Source organism: Manis pentadactyla, chromosome 1 (assembly GCF_030020395.1).
Source record: "Manis pentadactyla isolate mManPen7 chromosome 1, mManPen7.hap1, whole genome shotgun sequence".
Taxonomy (NCBI): domain Eukaryota; kingdom Metazoa; phylum Chordata; class Mammalia; order Pholidota; family Manidae; genus Manis; species Manis pentadactyla.
The window spans coordinates 158,839,158-158,862,854 of NC_080019.1; the positions used below are offsets into that span (position 1 = coordinate 158,839,158).

The 23,697-nt window shown below is 40.3% G+C and overlaps 1 protein-coding gene across 10 annotated transcripts in view; it reads right to left on the reverse strand.

Annotated features, from left to right (window-relative positions):
- Nucleotides 1-23,697, reverse strand: part of SENP7 (SUMO specific peptidase 7) — a 208,348-nt gene that overhangs the window by 106,201 nt on the left and 78,450 nt on the right. For 2 of the 10 annotated variants that reach the window (XM_057502256.1, XM_057502253.1), the window contains exon 5: nt 12,901-13,038. The exons of 6 other annotated variants lie outside the window; for them this stretch is intronic. In XM_057502256.1, coding sequence (XP_057358239.1) covers nt 12,901-13,038 — 138 coding nt within the window. Of the gene's footprint in view, nt 1-12,889; nt 13,039-17,345; nt 17,406-23,697 lie in introns of those variants that run through there. 2 more of the 10 variants (XM_057502266.1, XM_036916471.2) reach the window with 2 other exon arrangements.

Sequence of the window (23,697 nt, forward strand, 5' to 3'; positions counted from 1 at the left end):
GCACTCTTTGGAAAACTTTAAGGTGGATGGGTACTAGGTCTTCAATGAATGTTTGATAAAATTCAGTGTTGAAGACACCTAGTCCAGGAGTTTTGTTCTTAGGTAGTTTTTTTATTACCACTTCAAATTAGTTGCTGGTAATTGGTCTGTTCAGATTTTCTGTTTCTTTCTGGGTCAGCCTTGGAAGGTTGTAGTTTTCTAGAAAGTTGTCCATTTCTTCTAGGTTATCCAGTTTGTTAGCATATAATTATTCACAGTATTCTCTAATAATTCTTTGTATTTCTGTGGTGTCTGCAGTGATTTTTCCTTTCTCATTTCTGATTCTGTTTATGTGAGTAGACACTCTGTTTTTCTTGATAAGTCCGGCTATGGGTTTATCTATTTTGTTTACTTTCTTGAAGAACCAGTTCTTGCTTTCATTGACTCTTTCTATTGTTTTATTCCCCTTGATTTTATTTATTTCTCCTCTAATATTTACTATGTCCCTCCTTCCACTTACTTTGGGCCTCATTTGTTCTTCTTTTGCTAGTCTCATTAATTGTGTGTTTAGAGTGTTCATATAGTATTGTTCTTCTTTCCAGAGGTAGGCCTATATTGCAATATACTTTCCTCTTATAACAGCTTTTGCTGCATCCCACAGAATAGTGGTTTTGAATTATTGTTGTTGTCATTTGTCTCCATATATTGCTTGATCTTTGTTTTTATTTGGTCATTGATCCATTGGTGATTTAGGAGCGTTGTTGTGAAGCCTCCATGTGTTTGTGGGATTTTTCATTTTCTTTGCATAATTTATTTCTAGTTTCATACCTTTGTTTTTGCATAATTTATTTCTAGTTTCATACCTTTGTTATCTGGGAAACTGGTTGGTACAATTTCAATCTTTTTTAATTTACCGGGGCTCTTTTTGTGGTCTAGTATATGATCTATTCTTGAAAATCTTCCATGTGCACTTGAGAAGAATGTGTATTCTGCTGCTTTTGGGTGTAGAGTTCTGTAGATGTCTGTTAGGTCCATCAGTTTTAATGTGTTGTTCAGGGCCTCTGCATCCTTACTTATTTTCTGTCTGATTGATCTGTCCTTCAGAGTGAGTGGAGTGTTGAAGTCTCCAAGAATGAATGCATTGCATTCTACTTCCCCTTTTAATTCTGTTAGTATTTGTTTCACATATATTGGTGCTCTTCTGCTGGGTGCATAAATATTTGCAATGGTTATATCTTCTTGTGGGATTGACCTCTTTATCATTATGTAATGTCCTCCTTTGTCTCTTGTGACTTTCTTTGTTTTGAATTCTATTTTGTCTTTTACAAGTACTGCAACTCATGCTTTTTTCTCCCCATTAGTTGCATGAAATATCTTTTTCCATTCCTTCACTTTTAGTCTGTGTATGTCTTTGGGTTTAAAGTGAGTCTCTTTTAGGCAGTACATAGGTGGGTCTTCTTTTTTTTATCCATTCAGTGACCCTATGTTTTTAAATTGGTGCATTCAGTCAGTTCACTTACATTTAGAGTGATTATCGATAGGTATGTACTTTTTGCCATTGCAGGCTTTAGATTTGTGGTTACCAAAGGTTCAAGGTTAACTTCCTTACTATCTATAAGAGTCTAACTTATCTCACTCAATATGCTATTACAAAAACAATTCAAAGGTTCTTTTTTTCTCCTCCTTTCTCTTCCTCCTCCATTCTTTATATGTTAGGTAACATATTCTGTACTCTTTGTCTATCCCTTGATTGACTTTGGGGATTGTTAATTTAATTTTGCATTTGCTTAGTAATCAGCTGTTCTACTTTCTTTACTGTGGTTGTATTACCTCTGGTGTCTGCTGTTAAACCTTAGGAACACTTCCACCTATGGCAGTCCCTCCAAAATACACTGTAGGGACAGTTTGTGGGAGCTAAATTCTCTCAGCTTTTGCTTATCTGGAAATTGTTTAATCTCTCCTTCCAATTTAAATGATAATCTTGCCGTACAAAGGAATCTTGGTCCAAGGCCCTTCTGCTTCACTGCATTAAATACATCATGCCACTCCCTTCTGACTTGTAAGGTTTCTGCTGGGAAGTCTGATGATAACATGATTGGCTTTCCTTTGTATGTGATCTTATTTTTCTCTCTGGCTGCTTTTAATAGTCTGTCCTTATCCTTCACTTTTGCCATTTTAATTGCTATATGTCTTGATGTTGTCTTCCTTGGGTCCCTTGTGTTGCCAGATATGTGCGCCTCCATGGCCTGAGAGACTATCTCCTTCCCCAGATTGGGGAAGTTTTCAGCAATTACCTCCTCAGAGACACTTTCTATCCCTTTTTCCTTCTTTTCTTCTTCTGGTATCCCTATAATGCGAATATTGTTCCGTTTGGATTGGTCACACAGTTCTCTCAATATTCTTTCATTCTTAGAGATCCTTTTTTCTCTCTGTGCCTCAGCTTCTTTGTATTCCTCTTCTCTAGTTTCTATTTCATTTTTTGTCTACTCCACTGTATCTAATCTGCTTTTAATACCTCCATTGTGCTCTTCGATGATTGGATCTCCAACTGGAATTCATTCCTGAGTTCTTGAATATTTTTCTGTACCTCCATAAGCATGTGAATGGTTTTAATTTTGAAATCTCTTTCAGGAAGATTCATAAAGTCGATTTCATTTGAATCTTTCTCGGGTGTTGTATTCACAATTTTACTTTGAACCAGTTTTCTTTGGTGTTTCATATTTCTATCTAGCACCCTCTAGCACCCAGAAGGTCTACTCTCTGGTGCTGCTCAGTCCTGAAGCAATGTAGGGAGGTCATAGGGGAGCGGTATTGGTGCCTGTGGGGTGGAAAGAGCTCTTTCCTGCTTCCTGGCTGCTATGCCTGCCTCGACTGTCAGAACCAGTGGGCCGAGCATGCAGGTATAAGCCTCTATGCTTTGTGTTTGTAGTTGCTGTAGATGGTGCTTCCCTCTGGCTGGCCTAATGCCAGGGTAGGGTTTGCCGGTTTGCGAGCCAGGTGGGGCTGGCCGGGAGAAAGTCGCAGGTGGCTGCCTATCACAGAGGGGGTCCTTCCAGCTGTGTAGCCAGCTAGGGAGCTGGAGCATGTGAAGATCAACAAAGTTCCCAACCTGCTGGGCAGAGTGCACCTGGATAATTTTGTCTACCTCTCCTTTCTCCTGAGCACTAAGCTCTGTGCAATCCTTGCCCCTGTAGCAGCCCTCTCACTGTTAGGAAGTCTCTCAGACTGCCTTTCTTTTTCCCAGAGCAGCCGGATATGGAGCCCTGCTTTCCACAAGTGGCTGGAATCTCAGTCTCTCCAGGTATTCTGCCTGTCTTAGCATTCCAATCCCATAATCATGTGAGCATCATGAAAGCACCATGAAACGTAGGTTTGTGCTCCCAGAGCAGATCTCTGGAGGTAGGTATTCAGCAGTCCCAGGCCTGCACTCCCTCCCTGCTCTGTTTCTCTTCCTCCTGCCGGTGAGCTGGGGTTGGGGAAGGGCTTGGGTCCCACCTGGCCATGGCTTTGGTATGTTACCCTGTTCCATGAGGTTAATTCTTTTCTCCAGGTATATTCAGTTTGGCGCAGCCCTCTTTCCTGTTGCTCTTTCAGGATTAGTTGTATTAATTATATGTTTGTATTATATGCAGTTTTAGGAGGAAATCTCTGTCTCACCTCTCACTCCACCATCTTTAATCCTCCTCACATTGAAATTTTAATTCAGTTTACAAGGGGAAATAATCACTGATTCATGCACTGAGAGTCGAGAAAGTAGTATTTGTAGGAAAAAACAAATGCACTACATCCCTTCTGTAGCACTGCTTTCTACATTTGAAAATCTGTAATTGTAGGAAAATTCAGCATAAACATCGCATGAAAAACAATTTTTTTTGTTCATGAATAAAACACATATCCTGGGTGTGGGTAAAATTGTAACATTTCCAGAATATCTCTCCTGGCTTTGGTGCATGCAGGGGTGGAGAGAAGTTCATCTCCATGTCAATGGATAAATACCTGAGCAACCAAGGGCATGTCTGAACCACAGAGGTTATGGGGAGGGGCCTGCTTGCTTGCTTGCTTCTTCCAGGGCAGTGGAAAGAGACAGCACTGAACTGCAGTTTGTAAGCATTAAACGGGTTTTAAACTTTATTTCTCACTTTGACTGATTTTGGTTTATACAGACATTTTGCCCCAGGATTTCTTCTCCCTGGACTTATGTGGCAGCAGTTGGCAAGGTTCCTCTGAAGCGAAAATCTGTCATAATGGGTGTGACCTTTGGGAGGGCTGCTCCTATGGATAGTAGGGAGGCCCCAGTGGCTGCAGCAGCAGAGAGTGCCACTTCACCTGTTTTTATACCCCCAGCTGTGGAGCTTCCAATTTGGGAACCCTAGTGGGGAATTGGTCTACGGTAAAGTACCTCTTAGAGGGGTGGGGCCTTCCCCAGAAATGGGGAAGGGTGGAAATACCAGAAGCTGCAGAGTTGGAAGACTGCTTGGATACCTTAGGGGGTCATATAACGGCTGGCACTGTAGGTTCTCTTTTCATCAAGGTAGTGGAAAATGTTATACAGGAGAGAGAGGGACTTAGGCAGGAGAGAGACACTCTTCAGCATCACTTGGAGGAGCTCGGCGATAACCTATGGGGTGCTATTAAAGAAGAGAGACAGTTACTGAAAAAACAGGTCAAGCTCCTAGAAGACTCCTTAGCGGCAAGGGGGAAGACAGCAAGAAAAGCCGCGTTGCAGGAGGTCATGGGGGGGGATGGAAAGAGTGGTGCCTTCATCCCTGGAAATGGTAGAGGATGAGCCATTGGTGGAGAAGGAGGTGGGGCCATTGGCAGATCTGCTATGCCAGCCACCACCAGAGGTACCATCTTCTCCTATTTTAAAGGTCCGCCCAGCTGTAATTTAGAAAATAAAAACGAAACCACTGCAGACTCATCAGGGGGTGGAGGAGACCCTCCCCAGGTTGTGGATCACTCCATGCTCCACTCCTATTCCTAGGATGAGCTGGTGGATGTGAGCGTCCAGTATACACAGAGGCCATCAGAATCTCTGCCTACATAGGTTTTACATCTCTGGAATATGGGGGTGGAAAACATTGTTGTGTTGGGTACTGAGATGAGTAGAAGGCCTACTTGACAACTCACCCTTCCCTCCGGCAGCGGTTAGAAAATGCCCGTCATGCCTCAGGGAATCAGACGTTCCTAGAATGGCTAACAGCTGCCATCAGGGTAGTTTGGCTTAATCAGGGTGATTTATCATACTTTCCCAGTAGTTGAAAATTTATGCAGAGCTCCAACAGGTACTGTGGGAATTGGGTATGAAAATATCATCTATAATATGGACCCCCAGGGCCCTGATGAGGAGGTGTTCACTATAGGAATGAAAAATCTGGTGCTGCATAGAGCTCCCACATCTCTCTTTGGGTCCCTAGTGAATACTCTTGTCCCCCACCTACGGCAACCCATAAGTGAGGCTACACATACTTTAGCAGATCTGGGAGAGGTTGAAACAATAAGGGCACGGAGGAAAGTACGGGCCACAATTGAACAGAGATGTGCAAAAGGCCCTGTGAAGGTCGCAAGGACCCAGATGTGGGTTCATTTGATAAAGGCCAGGGTAGTGAAAGAAAAACTCGATAGGCAGCCAATAGAATTTTGTTAAAACTGTGGCACCAATTAAAGCCAGAGCAACAGTTCCAGCCGCTGAGGTTCAGGACACAGAAACCAGAGTCAAGGCCTCATGCCTGGCCTATGTCCCTGCAAATCTTCATGGGAGACAATACTCAAGATTTGCCTGAGCCCTCACCCCCACAGGAGGACAACTGGGCATTGTAGTTCGACTGAGGTAGGGGTCAAAGTCCCCACCTTGGGGAATATGGTGTGGGCCAGAGGCCACATGTAGAATTAGCAATTCACTGGTCCCCTGTGAATGTGCAACGTGTCCTGGCACTGGGGGCACAGGAGCTGAGTGTTCTCGGATCCATGCCAACCCCGGGCATTTTCCCGGGACCCCTGCTGTGATAGATGGCTATGGGGGTAAGGAAACTAGAGTGAAGAAAGCCCAAATCTCATTGGGGATACAGCGTTTACCCTCAAAGGAGTATACTGTGTACATTTCTCCCATCCCTGAATATATTTTGGGGGTAGATATCCTACAGGGCCTGTGGTTACAGACCACTGCAGGTGTGTTCCAACTGAGGGTATGTGTGGTAAAGGCAGTTCTGAGGGGACATGCTAAGCATCCACCTGTAGCTCTGCCTGTACCTTGGCAGGTGACAAATACTAAAAAGTATAAATTGTCTGGGGGGCACAAGGAAATTGGAGAAACTCTACAGGAGTCGGAGAGGGTGGGCATCATAAAGCCCACTCATAGTCCTTTGAATTCCCCAGCATGGCCAGTGAGAAAGCCAGATGGCTCCTGGTGTGTGACTGTAGACTACAGGGAACTGAATAAAGTCACACCCCCTTTGCATGCTGCTGTCCCCTCTATAGCAGATATTGTGTACACTCTCAGCCATGAGCTAGGAACATATCATTATGTAGTAGAACTTGCTAATGCCTTCTTCTCTATTGACATAGCACAGGAAAGCCAGGAACAGTTTGCATTCACATGGGAAGGTCAGCAGTGGACATTCACTCTCCTTCCACAGGGATACCTCCACAGTCCCACCATCTGTCATAGACTTGTAGCCCAGGACTTGGCCACATGGAAGAAACCACAAACAGTGCGGTTGCGTCACTACATTGATAATATTATACTCACATCTGATTCTCTTGCAGATTTAGAAAGGGTAGTTCCTAGACTGTTGCAAAATCTACAGGGAAAAGGATGGGCTGTGAACAGCACCAAGTTTCAGGGACATGGTTTGTCTGTGAAATTCATGGGGGTGTGTGTGGTCGGGTAAAACTAAAGTTGTTCCTGAAGCAGTTATAGACAAGGTCCAGGCTTTCCCCACTCCTACCACTGTGGCAGTATTAAAAGAGTTTTTGGGTTTTTTGGGCTACTGGAGAGTGTTTATCCCACACTTTGCACAAATTCTGAAGCCCTTATACCAGTTGGTATGAAAGGGCATCAGGTAGGACTGGGATGAGACACGTGCAGCTGCTTTTACTGATGTCAAGTGGGCAGTCAAGGCTGTTCAGGCCTTGAATGTAATGGGGTCATCAAGTCCCTGTGAACTAGATGTTCATGTAACCAAAGATGGTTATGGATGGGGTATTTGACAGCAGCTTGAATGGACACACCAACCTATTGGATTCTGGTCACAACTATGGAAAGGAGCAGAGGTTTGGTACACCTTAATAGAGAAGCAACTGGCTGCTGTGTACCACACCTTGCTGGCTATGGAGCCCATTGCCAGAACAGCTCCGAACAAGGTAATAACCATCCATCTCATTGCAGGTGGGTGCAAGACTGGACCCAAAGACCATGGAGTGGCATAGTACAGACACCTACACTGGTCAAATAGGGCACATATTTACAGTAGCACAGCACCCTCTCTACTAGACCCTTAAGTGGACAACTCCAATGCTTACTGGAGCCAGTGACCTATACCAGTGGAAAGCAGGAAGAACTTGCTTTTGAGCCATTGGTGGCCAAGACTCCTTATCAGGAGGGAAAAGCTCCTATACCTGAAGATGCTTGGTACACAGACGTCTCTAGTCATGGGCAGCCCCCAAAATGGAGGGCTGTGGCTTTACATCCTAAGACTTAAGACAATATGGATGGAGGATGGAGAGGGGAAGAGCAGCCAATGGGCTGAGTTGTGGACAGTATGGCTCATGATCACCCAGGAGCCTTCCTCCATAGACATCTGGGCCGTCTATCAGGGCTTGACCTTGTGACTACTGACATGGTATCATGACAACTGGGTGGTTGGTCATCAGCCCCTTTGGGGGCAAGAGTTGTGGCAAGACCTACTGGCCTCTGGTCAGACTAAGACTGTTACTGTATATCATGTGACTGGCCATTTGCCTTTGGCATCCCCAGGGAATGATGAAGCAGACACACTGGCCCAGGTGCACTGGCTACAAGGAAAGCCTGCCTCTGATGTGGCCCAATGGCTACACCAGCATTTGTTGCACATGGGGCAAAATACAATGTGGGCTGTAGCCTATCAGTGGGGCTTGCCACTGACCTTTGAAGAAGTCAGCAGAGACCAGAAGGAGAGCTTTGTATGCTCTAAGAGGGACTTACACAGAGTCCCACAGCAACATGGGACAATAGTAAGGGGGCCAATACCCCTTGTCAGGTGGTAAATAGACTATATTGGGCCTCTGCCCATATCAGAAGGATATTGGTATGCCATGACTTGTGTGGACATGGCTACTGGACTACTGGTTGCTTTTCCTGCACAACATGCAGATCAGCAAACCACCAAGAGTAGCCTGGAACATTTCTTAGCAGCCTATAGCTGGTCGCAAGTGATTGAAAGCAATCAAGGCACCCACTTTACTGGACATGCATCACAAGAATGGGTGCAGCAATTAGGAATAAAGTCCAAATTTCATGTACCATATAATCCTACTGGAGCAGGCATGATATAGAGGTACAACAGTGAAATCTGGCCTGAAGTCAGGCACCAATAGTCTATAGGACCACTGCAGAAGAAGGGGAATGAGTAGATTGTAAGGCCAGATTTCTGGAGGGGTGGCCTGTAGGTAAAATTGTAACATTTCCAGAATATCTCACCTGGCTTTGGTGCAGTTGCATATCCTGAGGGGTGGAGAGAAGTTCATCTCCATGGCAATGAGTAATTACCTGGGTCTACAGGGTTGGTCAGTTTGCCTAAGGACAGTGTTGCAGTGTTTGAATGAAAAGTTGCATAAAGGAGCTTTGAGCCCTGTAGATATGCTCACCCACCTTGCTGCCTCTCCTATACAATTGTACATCCAAACCAAAGAAGAGTTATTAAAGCCATGATATGGCCAGCAGAGCAACATCCTGCTGCCAGCCCCTACTGCATTAAGCCCTGGAGACACTGTTGGACAGATCTGGCCCTGAACATTTCAACATGTGGACAAGCAAAGGCTGGCCCTTCTGGCACCTTGGGGGAAAGGCCTGGAAGCTGACCTCCTGTGTATTCCTGGAGTAACAGCTGAATGGCCCCCCAAAGGTCACGGGAGTGTACCCAAAATGTCCAGTGCATGTACCTCCCATACCCTATATATTGACCCAATTGTAACACCTACAGGGAGGGGGGCAAAAGTCTGGTATGCTAGACCAGGACGAGATCCCATTCCTGCCACTGTTTTATCACAAAACCACTCTCTTGCATGTATCCTACCTAATGGACAAGATTTGCCTATGCTGGTGTCATTAAAACATGTATCTTATCACCCTTATGGTTAATTTCTTCTACAGTCCTTGTGGCCTGAATCGCACCCCCTGGCTGCAGCTGCCACATGATGATTGCTCTGAACGCTCAGCTACTGCCTGCCTATGGAATGGATGAGCTATGGACTTAATCTGCATAAGACTGAACCTAGCTGAATCCTCCAGCTTGAGGATTGTAATGAATTTATGCTGTTGCTGTTGTTATGTCATTAGTCTGGTCACAATGCTCCAGTTTTCTCCCCCAGGGACCACTGCAGAAGAAGGGGAATCAGTAGATTGTAAGGTGAGATTCCTGCAGGGATGGCCTGTGGGTAAAATTGTAACATTTCCAGAATGTCTCACCAGGCTTTGTTGCAGTTGCATATCCTAAGAGGTGGAGAGAAGTTCATCTCCATGGCAATGGGTAATTACCTGGACAACCGAGGGTGTGTCTGAACCAGAGAGATTAAGGGGAGGGGCTTGCTTGCTTGCTTCTTCTGGGGCAGGGGATAGAGAGGGCACTGGACTGCAGATTGTAAGCAATAAATGGGTTTTAAACTTTATTTCTCCCTTTGACTGATTTCAGTTTTTAGAGGTATTTTGCCCAGGGATTTCCTCTCCCCAGACTTATACTGGGTTTCCTAGAGAAAATTCAAATTTTATTACATTAAAATTTTTCAACAAAAGCATCTCATTCAAGAAATACACAAATATGCCTCAATTATATAACTTTGCTAAATAAATTCAGAAATCAGAAAAAATAATTTTTTCTCTAAACTTGGAGTCCTATTTTTTGGTTCTGGAAACTGACAGCTGGAATGAAAGCAGTACATTAGTTTTTTTCTCATAATTTAGAGTATATGGGTGTATAACATTAACAAAAGGAAAGATAAAAACCATAGGATCACCTTAATAGACACTAAATGGCATTTAACAAAATTTAACATCCATTCATGATAAAACCTTTCATCAAAATGGGTATAGAGGGAACATACCTTAACATAATAAAATCCATATACAAGAAACCCAAAGGCAACATCATACTTAACAGCAAAAAGATGAAAGCTTTTCTTCTAAAATCAGGAATAGGACAAGGATGCCCATACTCACTAATTTTATTCAATATAATACTGGAGGTCCTAGCCACGGCAATCAGACAAGAGGAGGAAATAAAAGGCATCCACATTGGTAAGAAAGAAATAAAACTCACCATCTGCAGATGATACTATATATAGAAAAACTCTAAAGACTCCACCAAAAAACTACTAAAACTAGTAACTGGATTCAGCAAAGTCATGTGATATAAAATGAATATACAGAAATCTGTTGCATTCCTATATACTAACAACAAACTAGCAGAAAGAGAAATCAAGAAAACAATTCCATTTATAATTGAATCAAAAGAGAAAATACCTAGGAAAAACTCTAACCAAGGAGATAAAGATCTATATTATGAAAACTAAAAGATACTCATGAGAGAAATTAAATAAGACATAAATAAATAGAAATCAATCCCATGCTCATGGATAGAAAGAATTAATATTGCCAAAATGGCCATCCTGCCTAAAGCAATCCACAGAGTCAAAGCAGCCCCAATCAAAATACCAACAGCATTTTTCAATGAACCACAGCAAATAATCCTAAAATTCACATGGAACCACAAAAAAACATGATTAGGCAAAGCAATCTTGAGGAAGAAGAACAAAGCTGTATCACATTAACTGACTTTAAGCCATATATAAAGCTACAGTAATCACAAGTATTGTACTGGCATAAGAACAGACACACAGATCAATGGAACAGAATGGAGAGCCCAGAAATAAACTCATGCATATATGGTCAATTAATTAATGTGATAAAGGAGGAAAAGGGCATCCAGGGGAATAAACAGTCTCTTCAATAAATGGTGTTGGGAAAACTGGACAGCTACATGCAAGAGAATGAATGACACTGGATTATTGCCTCATACCAAATGCAAAAGTAAACTTGAAATAGATTAAAGAGCTAAATATAAGACATGAAACTATAAAGCTCTTAGAAAAAAACACAGGCAAAATTCTATTGAACATTAGCCCAAGTAATTTTCCTGGACACGTTTCCCCAGGCAAGGGAAACAAAAACAAAGATAAACAAGTGGGATTACAGCAAACTAACAAACTTCTGTACAGCTAAGGATACAAAAGAACAAAAAAAGCAACCTAAATATGGAGAATATAATTATAAATTGGATAAGGAGTTAACATCCAAAATATATAAAGAGCTCATATACATCAACACCAAAAAAACAAACAACCTGATTAAAAAATGGGCAGAGGACAAGAACAGACATTTTTCCAAGGAAGAACTACAGATGCTAACAGGCACATGAAAGGATGCTCCACATTGCTAATCATCATGGAAGTGCAAATCAAAACCACAATGAGATATCACCTCACACCAGTCAGAATGGCCACTATTTCAAAAGAAAAGAAGTTATTCAATAACAAGTGTTGGCAGGGATGTGGAGAAACTGGAAACCCTCCAACAGTTGGTAGGAAAACTGGTGCAGCCACTATGGAAAGCAGTATGGAGATTCCTCAAAAAACTAAAAACAGAAATACCATAACCCATTAATTCCACTTTCAGGAATTTAACTAAAGAAAACAAAATCCCTGATTCAAAAAGATACATGCACCCCTATGTTTATTACTGCATTATTTACAATAGCCAAGATACGGAAACAACCTAAGTGTTCATCAATAGATAAATGAATAAAAGAAGATGTAGTACATATACACAACAGAATGTTATTCAGCCATGAAAAAGAAGGAAATTCTGCCATTTGCAACAACATGGGTAGGCATTATGCTAAGTGAAATAAGCCAAGTGGAGAAAGACAAATACCATATGATTCACTTATATGTGGGATCTAAAAACAAAAAAAATGAACAAAATAGCAGTAGAATCAGAGACACTGAGAAGTGACTGGTAGTTACTATGGGGGAGGGAGGAGTATAGAAGGGTAAGTGGGGAAGGTGGATAAAGGGGCACAAAATCTCAATCATAAAATGAATTAGTCATGAGGATGAATGTACAGCAAAGAGAATATAGACAAGATTTCTGTAACATCTTTCTATGTTGAGAGATAATAACTACACTAGTTAGGGTGAGGATTTAATAAGATATATAACTGTTGAATCATTATGTTATATACTTGAAACCGATATAATATTGTGCATTACCTGTACCTCAATTTAAAAAATATATTTAAAAAAAGAGTTAATACACACAGGGATACAGAGAAGATGATGACGTGATGATGGAGACAGAGATTGGAGGGATGTATGTATAAGCTAAAGGTAAGGATTGCCAACAACTGCCAGAAGCTACAATAGAGCTTCTCTCCTGAAACATGCCAATACTGTGCTCGTGCATGATGTAATCCACACTAAAGAGACTCGTATTTGCTTTTGAATACATGCACACAGACTTGGTCCAGCACATGTCTCAGCACCCAAGAGGGCTTGCTTTACCTTAATGTCAGGGCTTTCATGTTTCAACTTTTGCAGGGCCTAATATATATCCACCACCAATATATTCTTCACAGGGACCTGAAACTTCAGAACTTACTCATCAGTCACCTGGGAGATCTCAAACAGGTTGATTTTGGTCTTGCTTGGGCCAAGTCCATTCTCAGCCAGACATACTCTTCAGAAGTTATGACTCTCTGGTACTTCCCTCCTGATGCCTTGCTGGGAGCCACTGAATGTTCCTCTGAACTGGACATATGGTAAGAGATAGTACCAAGAGAATGAAGAAAATGTGACTCATCCTACCTATGAGGATTACCTTATCATCTGTATTATGTTTTTAATAATAATCCTAACAATGGCAATCATATTTATATATGGAAACGTACTTTCAAATACATTAAAAAGAGATTTATTATACTAATTATTTATTCAGCCAAATATGAAAATGTGTATTTAGGTGCCTTGTATATGAAATACAAAGATTTTTCAAATAATTCGTATTTTAGAAAGTGATTATTAGTAAAATTCAATAACATTTTGAGACTAAATGTAGATATTCAAACTTGTATAATTCCTCAGTATGTTATGAGATGTTTTTATAGTATTTAAACTGTGTTAGTACTTGACTTTTTGAAACAAATTATAATGTTTAATAAGTACTTGGTACATAACATGTCTGCATCCAATTACAATTTTTTTAATTTGGGACATATGATTCCATCATTTAGACATCCAATTTTCCTGTTTTTTTTTTTTAGACATTCAATTTTCTTATACGTAAAATGAAAGTTGATCACACTGACCCACTCTGTTGTGATCTTACAAAAAATGAATAGAGAGGTCCAACATCATCCCTAGAACAGAGGATGAGATGATGTATCCAGTTTAAAGTGATAATGTTTACTTTAACATTATAATCATATATCTATTAAACACCATCAATGAAGAATTTAAGTAAGTACACATGTGATATGTACTTTCATAATATTATATCTATAATATGTTGAGTCACTGAAGTGGAGAAACTGTTTCAACCTTGTAAAAACGGTTACATGCATGGAATGGTGTATAAAAATGTGTATCTGTGGAGGCGGAGCCAAGATGGTGGCGTGAGTAGAGCAGCAGAAATCTCCTCCCAAAACCACATATATCTATGAAAATATAACAAAGACAACTCTTCCTAGAATAAAGACCAGAGGACACAGTACAACATCCAGACCACATCCACACCTGCGAGAACCCAGTGCCTCATAAAGGGGGTAAGATACAAGCCCCGGCCTGGTGGGACCGGAGCGCCCCTCCCCCCAGCTACCAATGGGAGGAGTAGGCAGAGCGGGAGGGAGACGGAGCCCAGGACTGCTGAACACCCAGCCCCAGCCACCGGGACCAGAGCGCAGACAGAGTGCGTGTGCGGGGCCCTGGATACTAGGGAAACAGAGCAGCAAGAACGGTGAGAGGGTACCGGAGGCCTGGCGCCGGAGGACATAAGAAAAGCAAGTGGCCATTTTTTTTTTCCTGTTTTGTTTTGGTGAGTGCTTTCTGGAAGTCTTAAAGGGATAGGGAGCCCAATACTAGGGAAACAGGGCAGCAAGACCAGTGAGCAGATGCCTGAGGCTGGTGCCGGAGAATAAAGAAAAACGAGCGGCCATTTCTTTTTTTTTTTTTTTTAATTAAAAAAATTTTTTTTTTCTTTTGTGGTCGTTTTGTTTTGGCGGGTGCTTTTTGGAAGTCTTAAAGGGACAGGGCGGGACACTTAATCCAGAGGTTGGGAATCCGGGGATCTCCGGGCACCCTAATCCCCTGGGCTGCAGGGAGCAGGGAGGCCCCTTACGGAGATAAACAGCCTCCCGGCTGCTCGCCCACCAACGCCGCTCCACCACTTTGGAGTAGCTGCCCGAGGCAGGCCTCGCCCACAGCAACAGCGGAGATAAACTCCATAGCAGCCGGGCAGAAAGCAGAAGCCCTGCCTGCGCACAGCTGCCCAGCACAAGCCACTAGAGGTCGCTGTTCTCCCAGGAGACGAGGGCCACAAACCAACAAGAAGGGAAGTACTTCCAGCCGTCACTCGTCCCAGCTCTGCAAACTATTCCTATCACCATGAAAGGCAAAGCTACAGGCGGACAAAGATCACAGAGACAACACCAGAGAAGGAGACAGACCTAACCAGTCTTCCTGAAAAAGAATTCAAAATAAGAATCATAAACATGCTGACAGAGAAGCAGAGAAATATGCAAGAGATATGGGATGAAGTCCGGAGGGAGATCACAGATGCCAGAAAGGAGATCACAGAAATGAAACAAACTCTGGAAGGGTTTATAAGCAGAATGGATAGGATGCAAGAGGCCATTGATGGAATTGAAACCAGAGAACAGGAATGCATAGAAGCTGACATAGAGATAAAAGGATCTACAGGAATGAAACAATATTAAGAGAACTGTATGACCAATCCAAAAGGAACAATATCCATATTATAGGGGTCCCAGAAGAAGGAGAGGAAAAGGGATGGAAAGTATCTTGGAAGAAATAATTGCTGAAAACTTCCCCAAACTGGGGAGGAAATAATCGAACAGACCACGGAAATACACAGAACCCCAAACAGAAAGGATCCAAGGAGAACACCACCAAGACACATAATAATTAAAATGGCAAAGATCAAGGACAAGGAAAGAGTTTTAAAGGCAGCTAGAGAGAAACAGGTCACCTATAAAGGAAAACCCATCAGGCTAACATCAGACTTCTCGAAAGAAACCCTACAGGCCAGAAGAGAATGGCATGATATATTTAATACAATGAAACAGAAGGGCCTTGAACCAAGGATACTGTATCCAGCAAGACTATCATTCAAATATGATGGTGGGATTAAACAATTCCCAGACAAACAAAAGCTGAGGGAATTTGCTTCCCACAAACCACCTCTACAGGACATCTTACAGGGACTGCTCTAGAGGGGAGCACTCCTAGAAAGAGCACAGAACAAAATGAAGAATGGAGGAGGAGGAATGAGAAGGGAGAGAAGAAAAGAATCTCCAGACAGTGTATATAACAGCTCAATAAGCAAGCTAAGTTAGGCAGTAAGATACTAAAGAGGCTAACCTTGAACCTTTGGTAACCATGAATTTAAAGCCTGCAATGGCAATAAGTACATATCTTTCAATAGTCACCCTAAATGTTAATGGGCTGAATGCACCAATCAAAAGACACAGAGTAATAGAATGGATAAAAAAGCAAGACCCATCTATATGCTGCTTACAAGAAACTCACCTCATGAGGCTTAGAACCTCACCCCCCCTGTTCTGAGAGAAATCTTCTGCATACATGGATGTTTTATTGCCCTTGTCTAGCTTGGATTAACACATAGTCTACAGGCACACACCTGATCATCTACATTTGCTCTCTTACAACACTAAACTATTTTTTCTACCTCTATCTTGTATCTACCTACCACTTCAGCATTTTATTAAAAATAATAATAATAAAGAGAGAAATGTGGTATCCACATATAAATCAAGTATAAAAATCAAATGAGTATTCATATTTGAACTGTTTATAGTTCATAATGCATGAGCAAAACCGAATGTTTCTGTGATGACCGCCCTTGTACTGCTCACCATGTAACTTATTCACTATGTAAGAATTTGTTCTCCATGTAAGAACTTGTTCGTTATGCTTCAGAAGATTGGAGACTGACGAAAATTAGGCTTGGGGTGGATTAATGATTGTGCATTGAACATTGACTCCCCTATACAGAATTTTATTGTGGTTAACAACCATTTGATCAATAAATATGAGAGATGCCCTCACAAAAACAAAACAAAACAAAAAGAAACAAACAAAAAAAAGTACACACTTCCAATTGTAAAATAAATAAGTAACCGGGATGTAATGTATAGCATAAGGAATATAGTCAAAATATTGTAACCTGGTATGGTGATAACTGGTACCTAGAATTATCATGCATATAAATGGTGAATCACTGTGTTGTACACGTGAAACTAATGTAATCTAATACTGTGTGTCAACTATCCTTCAATAAAAAATAATTATCTACCAAAAAAAAAAAAAAGAGAAAAAAAATGTGTATCTGTTACTTTCATTGAAGGTATCATGCATTTTAATGTTTTAAAATTAATAAATCCAGTACATGAGCACCCTGATCAATAAATATAACATTGATATATCGCCTAAACATTCTCCTTATTCTCCCTATCAACATGAATTTGTTTTCTTTGCTTTTTTGAACTTTATATAAAAGGTATTATTTGTAAAGTAAAAAATTAATTAATTAGTTAAAAATTTAAAAATGGATTTAGGAAATCAGAATATTCCACCCCCAAATATGTCACTTTGGCATAAGGATTATTTTGAACTGAAGACAATTGAGACACTGCAGATGTCAAAAAAAGCTGTCTGCCCCCACTTGCCTAATAGTAGTGTACTTATTAGACTCTAAGACTATTAAGCACCAGAGACTCTTCTCAGCCCAGAGATGGAATCTACATAACAAGACTTACTAAACAAATCTTATCTTCCATTAGTTTCCCCCACATATTTACCTTCCCACAGGTTGCATTCCTGGGAAGCCTCAAGCCTTCTTTCTTTGTCTTGTTACTTATCTAGAAATGTATTGTTTTGTTAAGACATTATATAAACCCAAGCTGTAACCACCCTTCTGAGCTATACAGAACCTCTCCACATAAATGCACATTGTATGTGTTAATAAACTCTGTTTTTCTCCTATGAATCTATTTGATCTAACTTGCAGCGCCCCAGTCAGAGAATGTAGGAGGAAAGAGGAAAAAGGTTTTCTTCCTCCTCTACATGGATAATATACTTGGATACTTCACAAAAAATACATATGAATAGCAAACATGCACAGGAAAGGATGCTTAATATCATTAATCTTACCTTTCTGGTCTTCAAAAAAGGCTTTTTGTGTTTTTTAAAAAGGGGGTAAGAAGCAAAAGACTTCCACACTTCAGAGAAGGTAAAAAGGCCAAAAGCACATGAAAAGATGCTCAACTTCAACAACCATCAAGGAAATGCAATTAAAGCCAAAGTAAGACACTACTGCACACCTATAAAAGGGGTAATGATAGAGACTGAGCATACAAGTATTGGCAGGGGTGTGGAGGAAGCAAAACTCTCCTGCACTGCTGGTGGAAATGTAAAATTGCACAATCACTGATGGAAAAACATTTGGCAGTTTCTTAAAAAGTTGGAAATGCCCTTTCAATCATCCATCATTCCATCTCTTTGGGTATTTGCCCAAAAGTAATGAAAACATGTCTACTTGTATATGAATATTCACAGCAGCTTTTTTCATAGTAGCACAGAACTAGAAAAAAAATGTCCATCAATAGCTGAATGGACACAAAGAGGGTAAGAACATATCACCCAAAAATATACCACTTTGGCATATTGATTATTTTGAGATGAAGACACATGAGAAACAGCAGATGCAGGAAGGGCTCTCTGACCACCTTCTTTCTACCTGAAAGCAGGTCTTAAAATTTCCTATGAGGAAGGTGCCCATTCTGTACCAAGAAGACATTCTTATCATCATAGACTGGGAGTTGATGTTAAAAGGATCTTTACAAACAAATGTACTATAAAATAACCCTTACCTCCCCATTAGTTTCCCCTATGTATTTCTAGTCACTTTCCCACAATTTATCACACCTAGAAACATAAGCCCTTTTCTTTTGTCTTGTCACTTCTCAACAAATGTATTGTTCTTTGTTAAAAAGGTATATAAGCTCTCAGTCTAACCATGTCTTCAGGTCCTCATTTTCCCTATAAGGGGGCCCATGTGCACATTAATATATTAAGTAACATTTGTATGCTTTTTTTCCTTTAATCTGTCTTCTGTCGGTTTAATACTCAGGCCCAGCCGCATAACCTAAGATGATAGAGAAACAGGTTTTCCTCCCTAACAGATCAAATATAGTATTTTAATATAATAGGATATTATTTAGAAATTTTAAAAATGGACTGATATATCCAACAATATAGATCAATCTCCAAAACATTATGCTCAGTGAAAGAAACCAGACACAAACAAATACACATACTGTGTTTCCATATGTTTACAACTCTAGAAAAACAAATCTAATCTATGGTGACAGACAGCAGATCAGTGACAGTCGGGGTTTGGGGTGGGTGGGTTGAAGAATAAGTGGGAAAGGGCACACAGGAAATCTCTGAGGAATGGGATATGTTCATAGATTGTGGTGGTGGTGGTGGTACCATGGGTATACAAATTTGTAAAAACTCATCAAAATATACACATGTGTATATTTTATGGTATATAAATTATGCAACAGTAAAGGTGATTGAAAGCTATTAAGAATATGCAAAAATATTTATATAGCCTTAAGAAAATGAGTCTATATTACTAATTTTCTTTATCAGTGCCAAATTACAAAGAATTAAATGAAAAATACTTTTATTAATTTAACTTACACATGTATACTTTGCTAAAATTTGGATTGAAAAACACATTAGTTAGAATTATTTCAGGGGCTCTAAAGAATAATCATCATTGCAGTCTGCCTTGGAGATCACCTTTCCAGTACATGAATTTGTTACCTGGCAACTGGCCACATGCCATAGCAAGCATCTTTTCAATGAGAAAAGTATTTCACTGATTGTCTGAAATTAAAACACTGATACTTAATACACAGGATTACACTGCTTTGGACTTTGAGGTACCGCTTAAACCACTAAGTTGATTGAATCATTTTACTCCATAATCCATACAGTTAACATAATATACTGCATCCTCTGCCCTATTCTTTCATGCTGTCTCAGTCCATTCAGTTTGCTGTAACAAAAATACCATAGACTGGGTGCCTTAACAACAACCATGAATTTCCCACAGCTCTGGAAGCTGGGGAGCCCAAGATCAAGGCACTGGCAAATTCAGTGTATGGTAACAATCTGCTGCCTGGTTCACAGATATCTCTCACTGTGTCTTCACAGTGTGTCTTCACATTGTGGAAAGAATGAGACAGGTCCCTGAGGTCTCTTTTATAAAAGCAGTAATCCAACTGATGAGGATTAAATGCTCATGACATAATCACTTCCCAAAAGGTCCACCTTCTAATACCCTCACATTAGGGATTGGAATTTCAACATACAAATTTTGAGGATATATTCAGTATATAATACATACTTAATTTATACTATACTTCAAGTTTCCATAACACCTATTGACAACAGTCTTTTTCCTCTGAGGCTGCTCTTAGCATCCATTTCCACCTTATTTCAGTTACATCCAGCATCAGCTTCATGGATGTGCAACCTGTGCAGCATAAAGGACCCTGAGCTCAAGGCCCCACATTTGTTTTAATGCTCTGCTGTTGCTATCTTGGAAATCTTAGTAACTTTATCTTTGGACTTGTGTTTTGTAAGTGAAATTCATGGGACAATGGAACATGTACATCACCAAAGAAGATATTCATAATATGTGTGTCCACTGTTCCTGGCTGCACCACTCCTTACAGATGTCCATGAGCAGAAAATTCTGGTGAATTTCACCATGTGGAGAGTTCCATAACATTGAAAAGCAATAGAGACACTGAAAGTCCTGAGAGGCCACATTTTTCATTAGAACTAGTAAAGAGTTCCAACAGAAATAAAAAAGGTAATGCAGCCTAAGAAACACAAATGACCAAGATACTCTATTGTATCCTCTCTTCTTACTTATGCTACTTCCCTGTATTAACCAACTGCTTACACTGAAAATGATGACACAGCAAGAAAGGGAATGATAGGACAACAGTTAATCCCTTTTACTTTTAGTCATTCCTTACACAACAGTAAGCCAAAAGGTAGAATGTGGATGTATCAAGAAGAGAAATAAAAGCAGCTGAGTTAGTTTTGTGCAACATTTTCACTGTTCTGTAAAAACAAAATATATATATATACACAAACTATGAAATATAAACTGAGTAATTTTGATAATTGTCCATATAGGTTCAGCACTCTTATATCTGTATTTAAAAGTGGTAATTGCAAAATTTAAAGGTAAACAGTAAAATTCATCCTAACAATTAAATATTTTAATTTTTCTTCACTTAGAACAAATTACAGATGTAAATAAAATACACCACGACAAGTTGAGAAAGAGACAACAGAAAAAAGGAAAATGTTTTATAGTTTAAGAGTGATATGATAGAAGTCTATATTTGGTCTTTGTCTCTGGTGAACATATCTAGGTGCTGGAAGGGTAACATATACAAAGACATCATGGAAGATCCATGCCCCCAGCCCACATTTTGCCCTTTGTTCTCTTCCATTTGTCTGTTCCTGAGTTGTAACTTTTATAATAAACCTGTAAATGTCAGTAAACTGTTTTCATGAGTTGTGAGCCATTCTAACCAATATCAAACCTGAAGAGGAGGTATGGAAATCCCTGATTTATAGCCAGTCAGAAGCACCAGTGACAACCTGGACTTTTGGCTGGCATGTGAAGAAACTGCAGTCTTGTAGGATCTGACACTAACTTTAGGTAGCTGGTGTCAGAATTGACTTATAGGATACACAGGTGGTAACCTGTACCAGGAAAGACAGAACTCTTAATCACTAAGAGACAACTCTAGATTCTTATCAGCCCAGGGACAGACACCAAGAGGAATCTACATAACAAACTTATTAAATAAGATCTTATCTTCCATTAGTTTCATCCATGTATTTACCTTCACAACCTAATCCCCTTTTATTTGGTCTTACTGTTCTTTGTTAAGATGACATATAAACCTCAAAATCTGACCATACCTTTTACTGTTTATTGAGTTCTTCAAGTGTATCAGTGATGCACATGTTAATAAACTGTTTTTCTCATGTTAATCTCTTTCCTCGGTTTATCTGCAGGCCCATGGGCTACACCTAAGTTGATACAGTTATTTTTTCTCCTCTAAACCTCTTAAGTGATTAGATGAATTGTTTGTCTCCACTGATCTATAGGAACATAATGCTTGTAAACCAACCTTTGGTTAAATTTCTCTACTCTGCCCAGGTCTGTGAACTTTGACTCTCAGTCTGAGCCAGCCTACAACCCCTCCCTAGAAATGGCTGACCTCAGGCTAAAACATTTTCTGATCTACTGTGCTGTCTCACCAGTTGCTCATTGTACTTCCCTAAGCCCCATTTTTTCCAGCCCTATTTACTCCTCCTTTTCTGGCCAACTTTTGAGACACTTGCAGATCTTATGGTTGGTGTGTTCTCCCTATTATAATAGCCCTTTTCTCCCTCTTGCAATTGTTCCTTAATTTTTCAATTGTAGGTCACTTTAATTTTGAAGGGATGTCTCTCATCTTTCAACGGTACCTCTGCAACATCTGTTGGAAAAGATGTTTTATTTTTTTATAATTTATGTAAATATCTTACTACAAAAACTACATGCCTTCTCTGAGTATCACAGGGGAAAAAAGATCACTCAAGTTTGACTTTTATTATCCAGGTGTATTATCCAGGTGCTGCTTTACTTATACCAATAACTCTGTCCCTAAAAAGTGCTACATATGTAGTAACATCTTACATAATTTAAATAGAATAGAAAGTAATCCCAGATATACCCCTGAGGAAATAACTCTCAGATTTCAATTAGCTTAAAACACCTTCATTAAGTCCCGTTAAAAAGAAAGATGCAGGACCAACATGGTGTCACTTCTGCTAGGCCAAGTCATCAAACACCAGGGCTTGATAGTGACTTAATTGCAGTTTAAACCTCCCGGAGAAATGGAGTCAGTCAGGAATTTTCCAGCCAGCATGAATAAAGTTAATGTCACATGTGCCCTCTCTGTACCTCAAAGGAAGATGAGGTTGTTACAGTAGGCAGATAGCCACACATGAGCAGGGAAGAGGCTAGGGGCTTTGGCTGGTGTTTACATTCTGCTAGATGCTTGTTTACATTCTAAATATTCCATGTAAACTTCACTCAGGAAGTGGGGAGTGAGGGCATAGATAACAGATCTGCCCAAACTGGCTGGTTCCAACAAGGAGAAGTTGACCCTGACTTGACTTCAAGGTACATTACATGCTCATTAGCATACTAAAAATCACACCACTTACACCATGACAGTACCAAAGCAGACAATCTCTGGACAAAAAGAAGGTGCCACCGTATTTACCAGCAATCCCCTCCTATTCCAATAAAAATCCTACCTATCCCGATATTCTACCCCTGCTTAAACTCCAGCTATAAGACCACCCAACCCAAATGCCACCATGCTGCTCATCTCTGGACCATGCCTGCACTCCTTCCTCGAGTGTGTACTTTTGCTTTATTAAACTACACTTTGCTTGAACCTACCTGAGGTGCCCATGAATTCTTTCTCCATCAGAGCTAAGAATCCTTTCCTGGGTTGAGGTCTCACCTAGCACACAGGGAAATGTGCCCAGATTGGATTTCCCAACAACAAGGTAATCCACCCTTTTGTCCCCAAATGAAGGTGACCTCACCCAAAATAATCCTTTTTTTCTGGTTATGACTTCCTTGTCCTGCCTTTAAAATCTCTCCCTTTCTGTAGCCCTTCAGAGTGTTGCTCTACTTGCTAAGAAGGTATACTGACCTATTCATGAAATGCTTCATAAAGACAATTAGATCTTCAAATTCTTTATTGAATTTTGTTTTTTAACACCACTAGAAAGAACTTTCTGACAAGATTTCCTTCATATGAATGACAAATTCTTTTTATAGATTCATGTTCAAGCAATCCACTTCTCTATCCTTCTTTACTCCCCAGCAAAACCATTTTTCAAACATTCTTTTTTCTAATAATTGCTACCACTGATTTTTTCTTTTAAACAACATGAACTGACAGATGAGTTTTTGTAATTTGTTCCAACACAACCGTTCTATCCAATAATCTCTCGAAATACTCACATCACAAATTCTGTTTA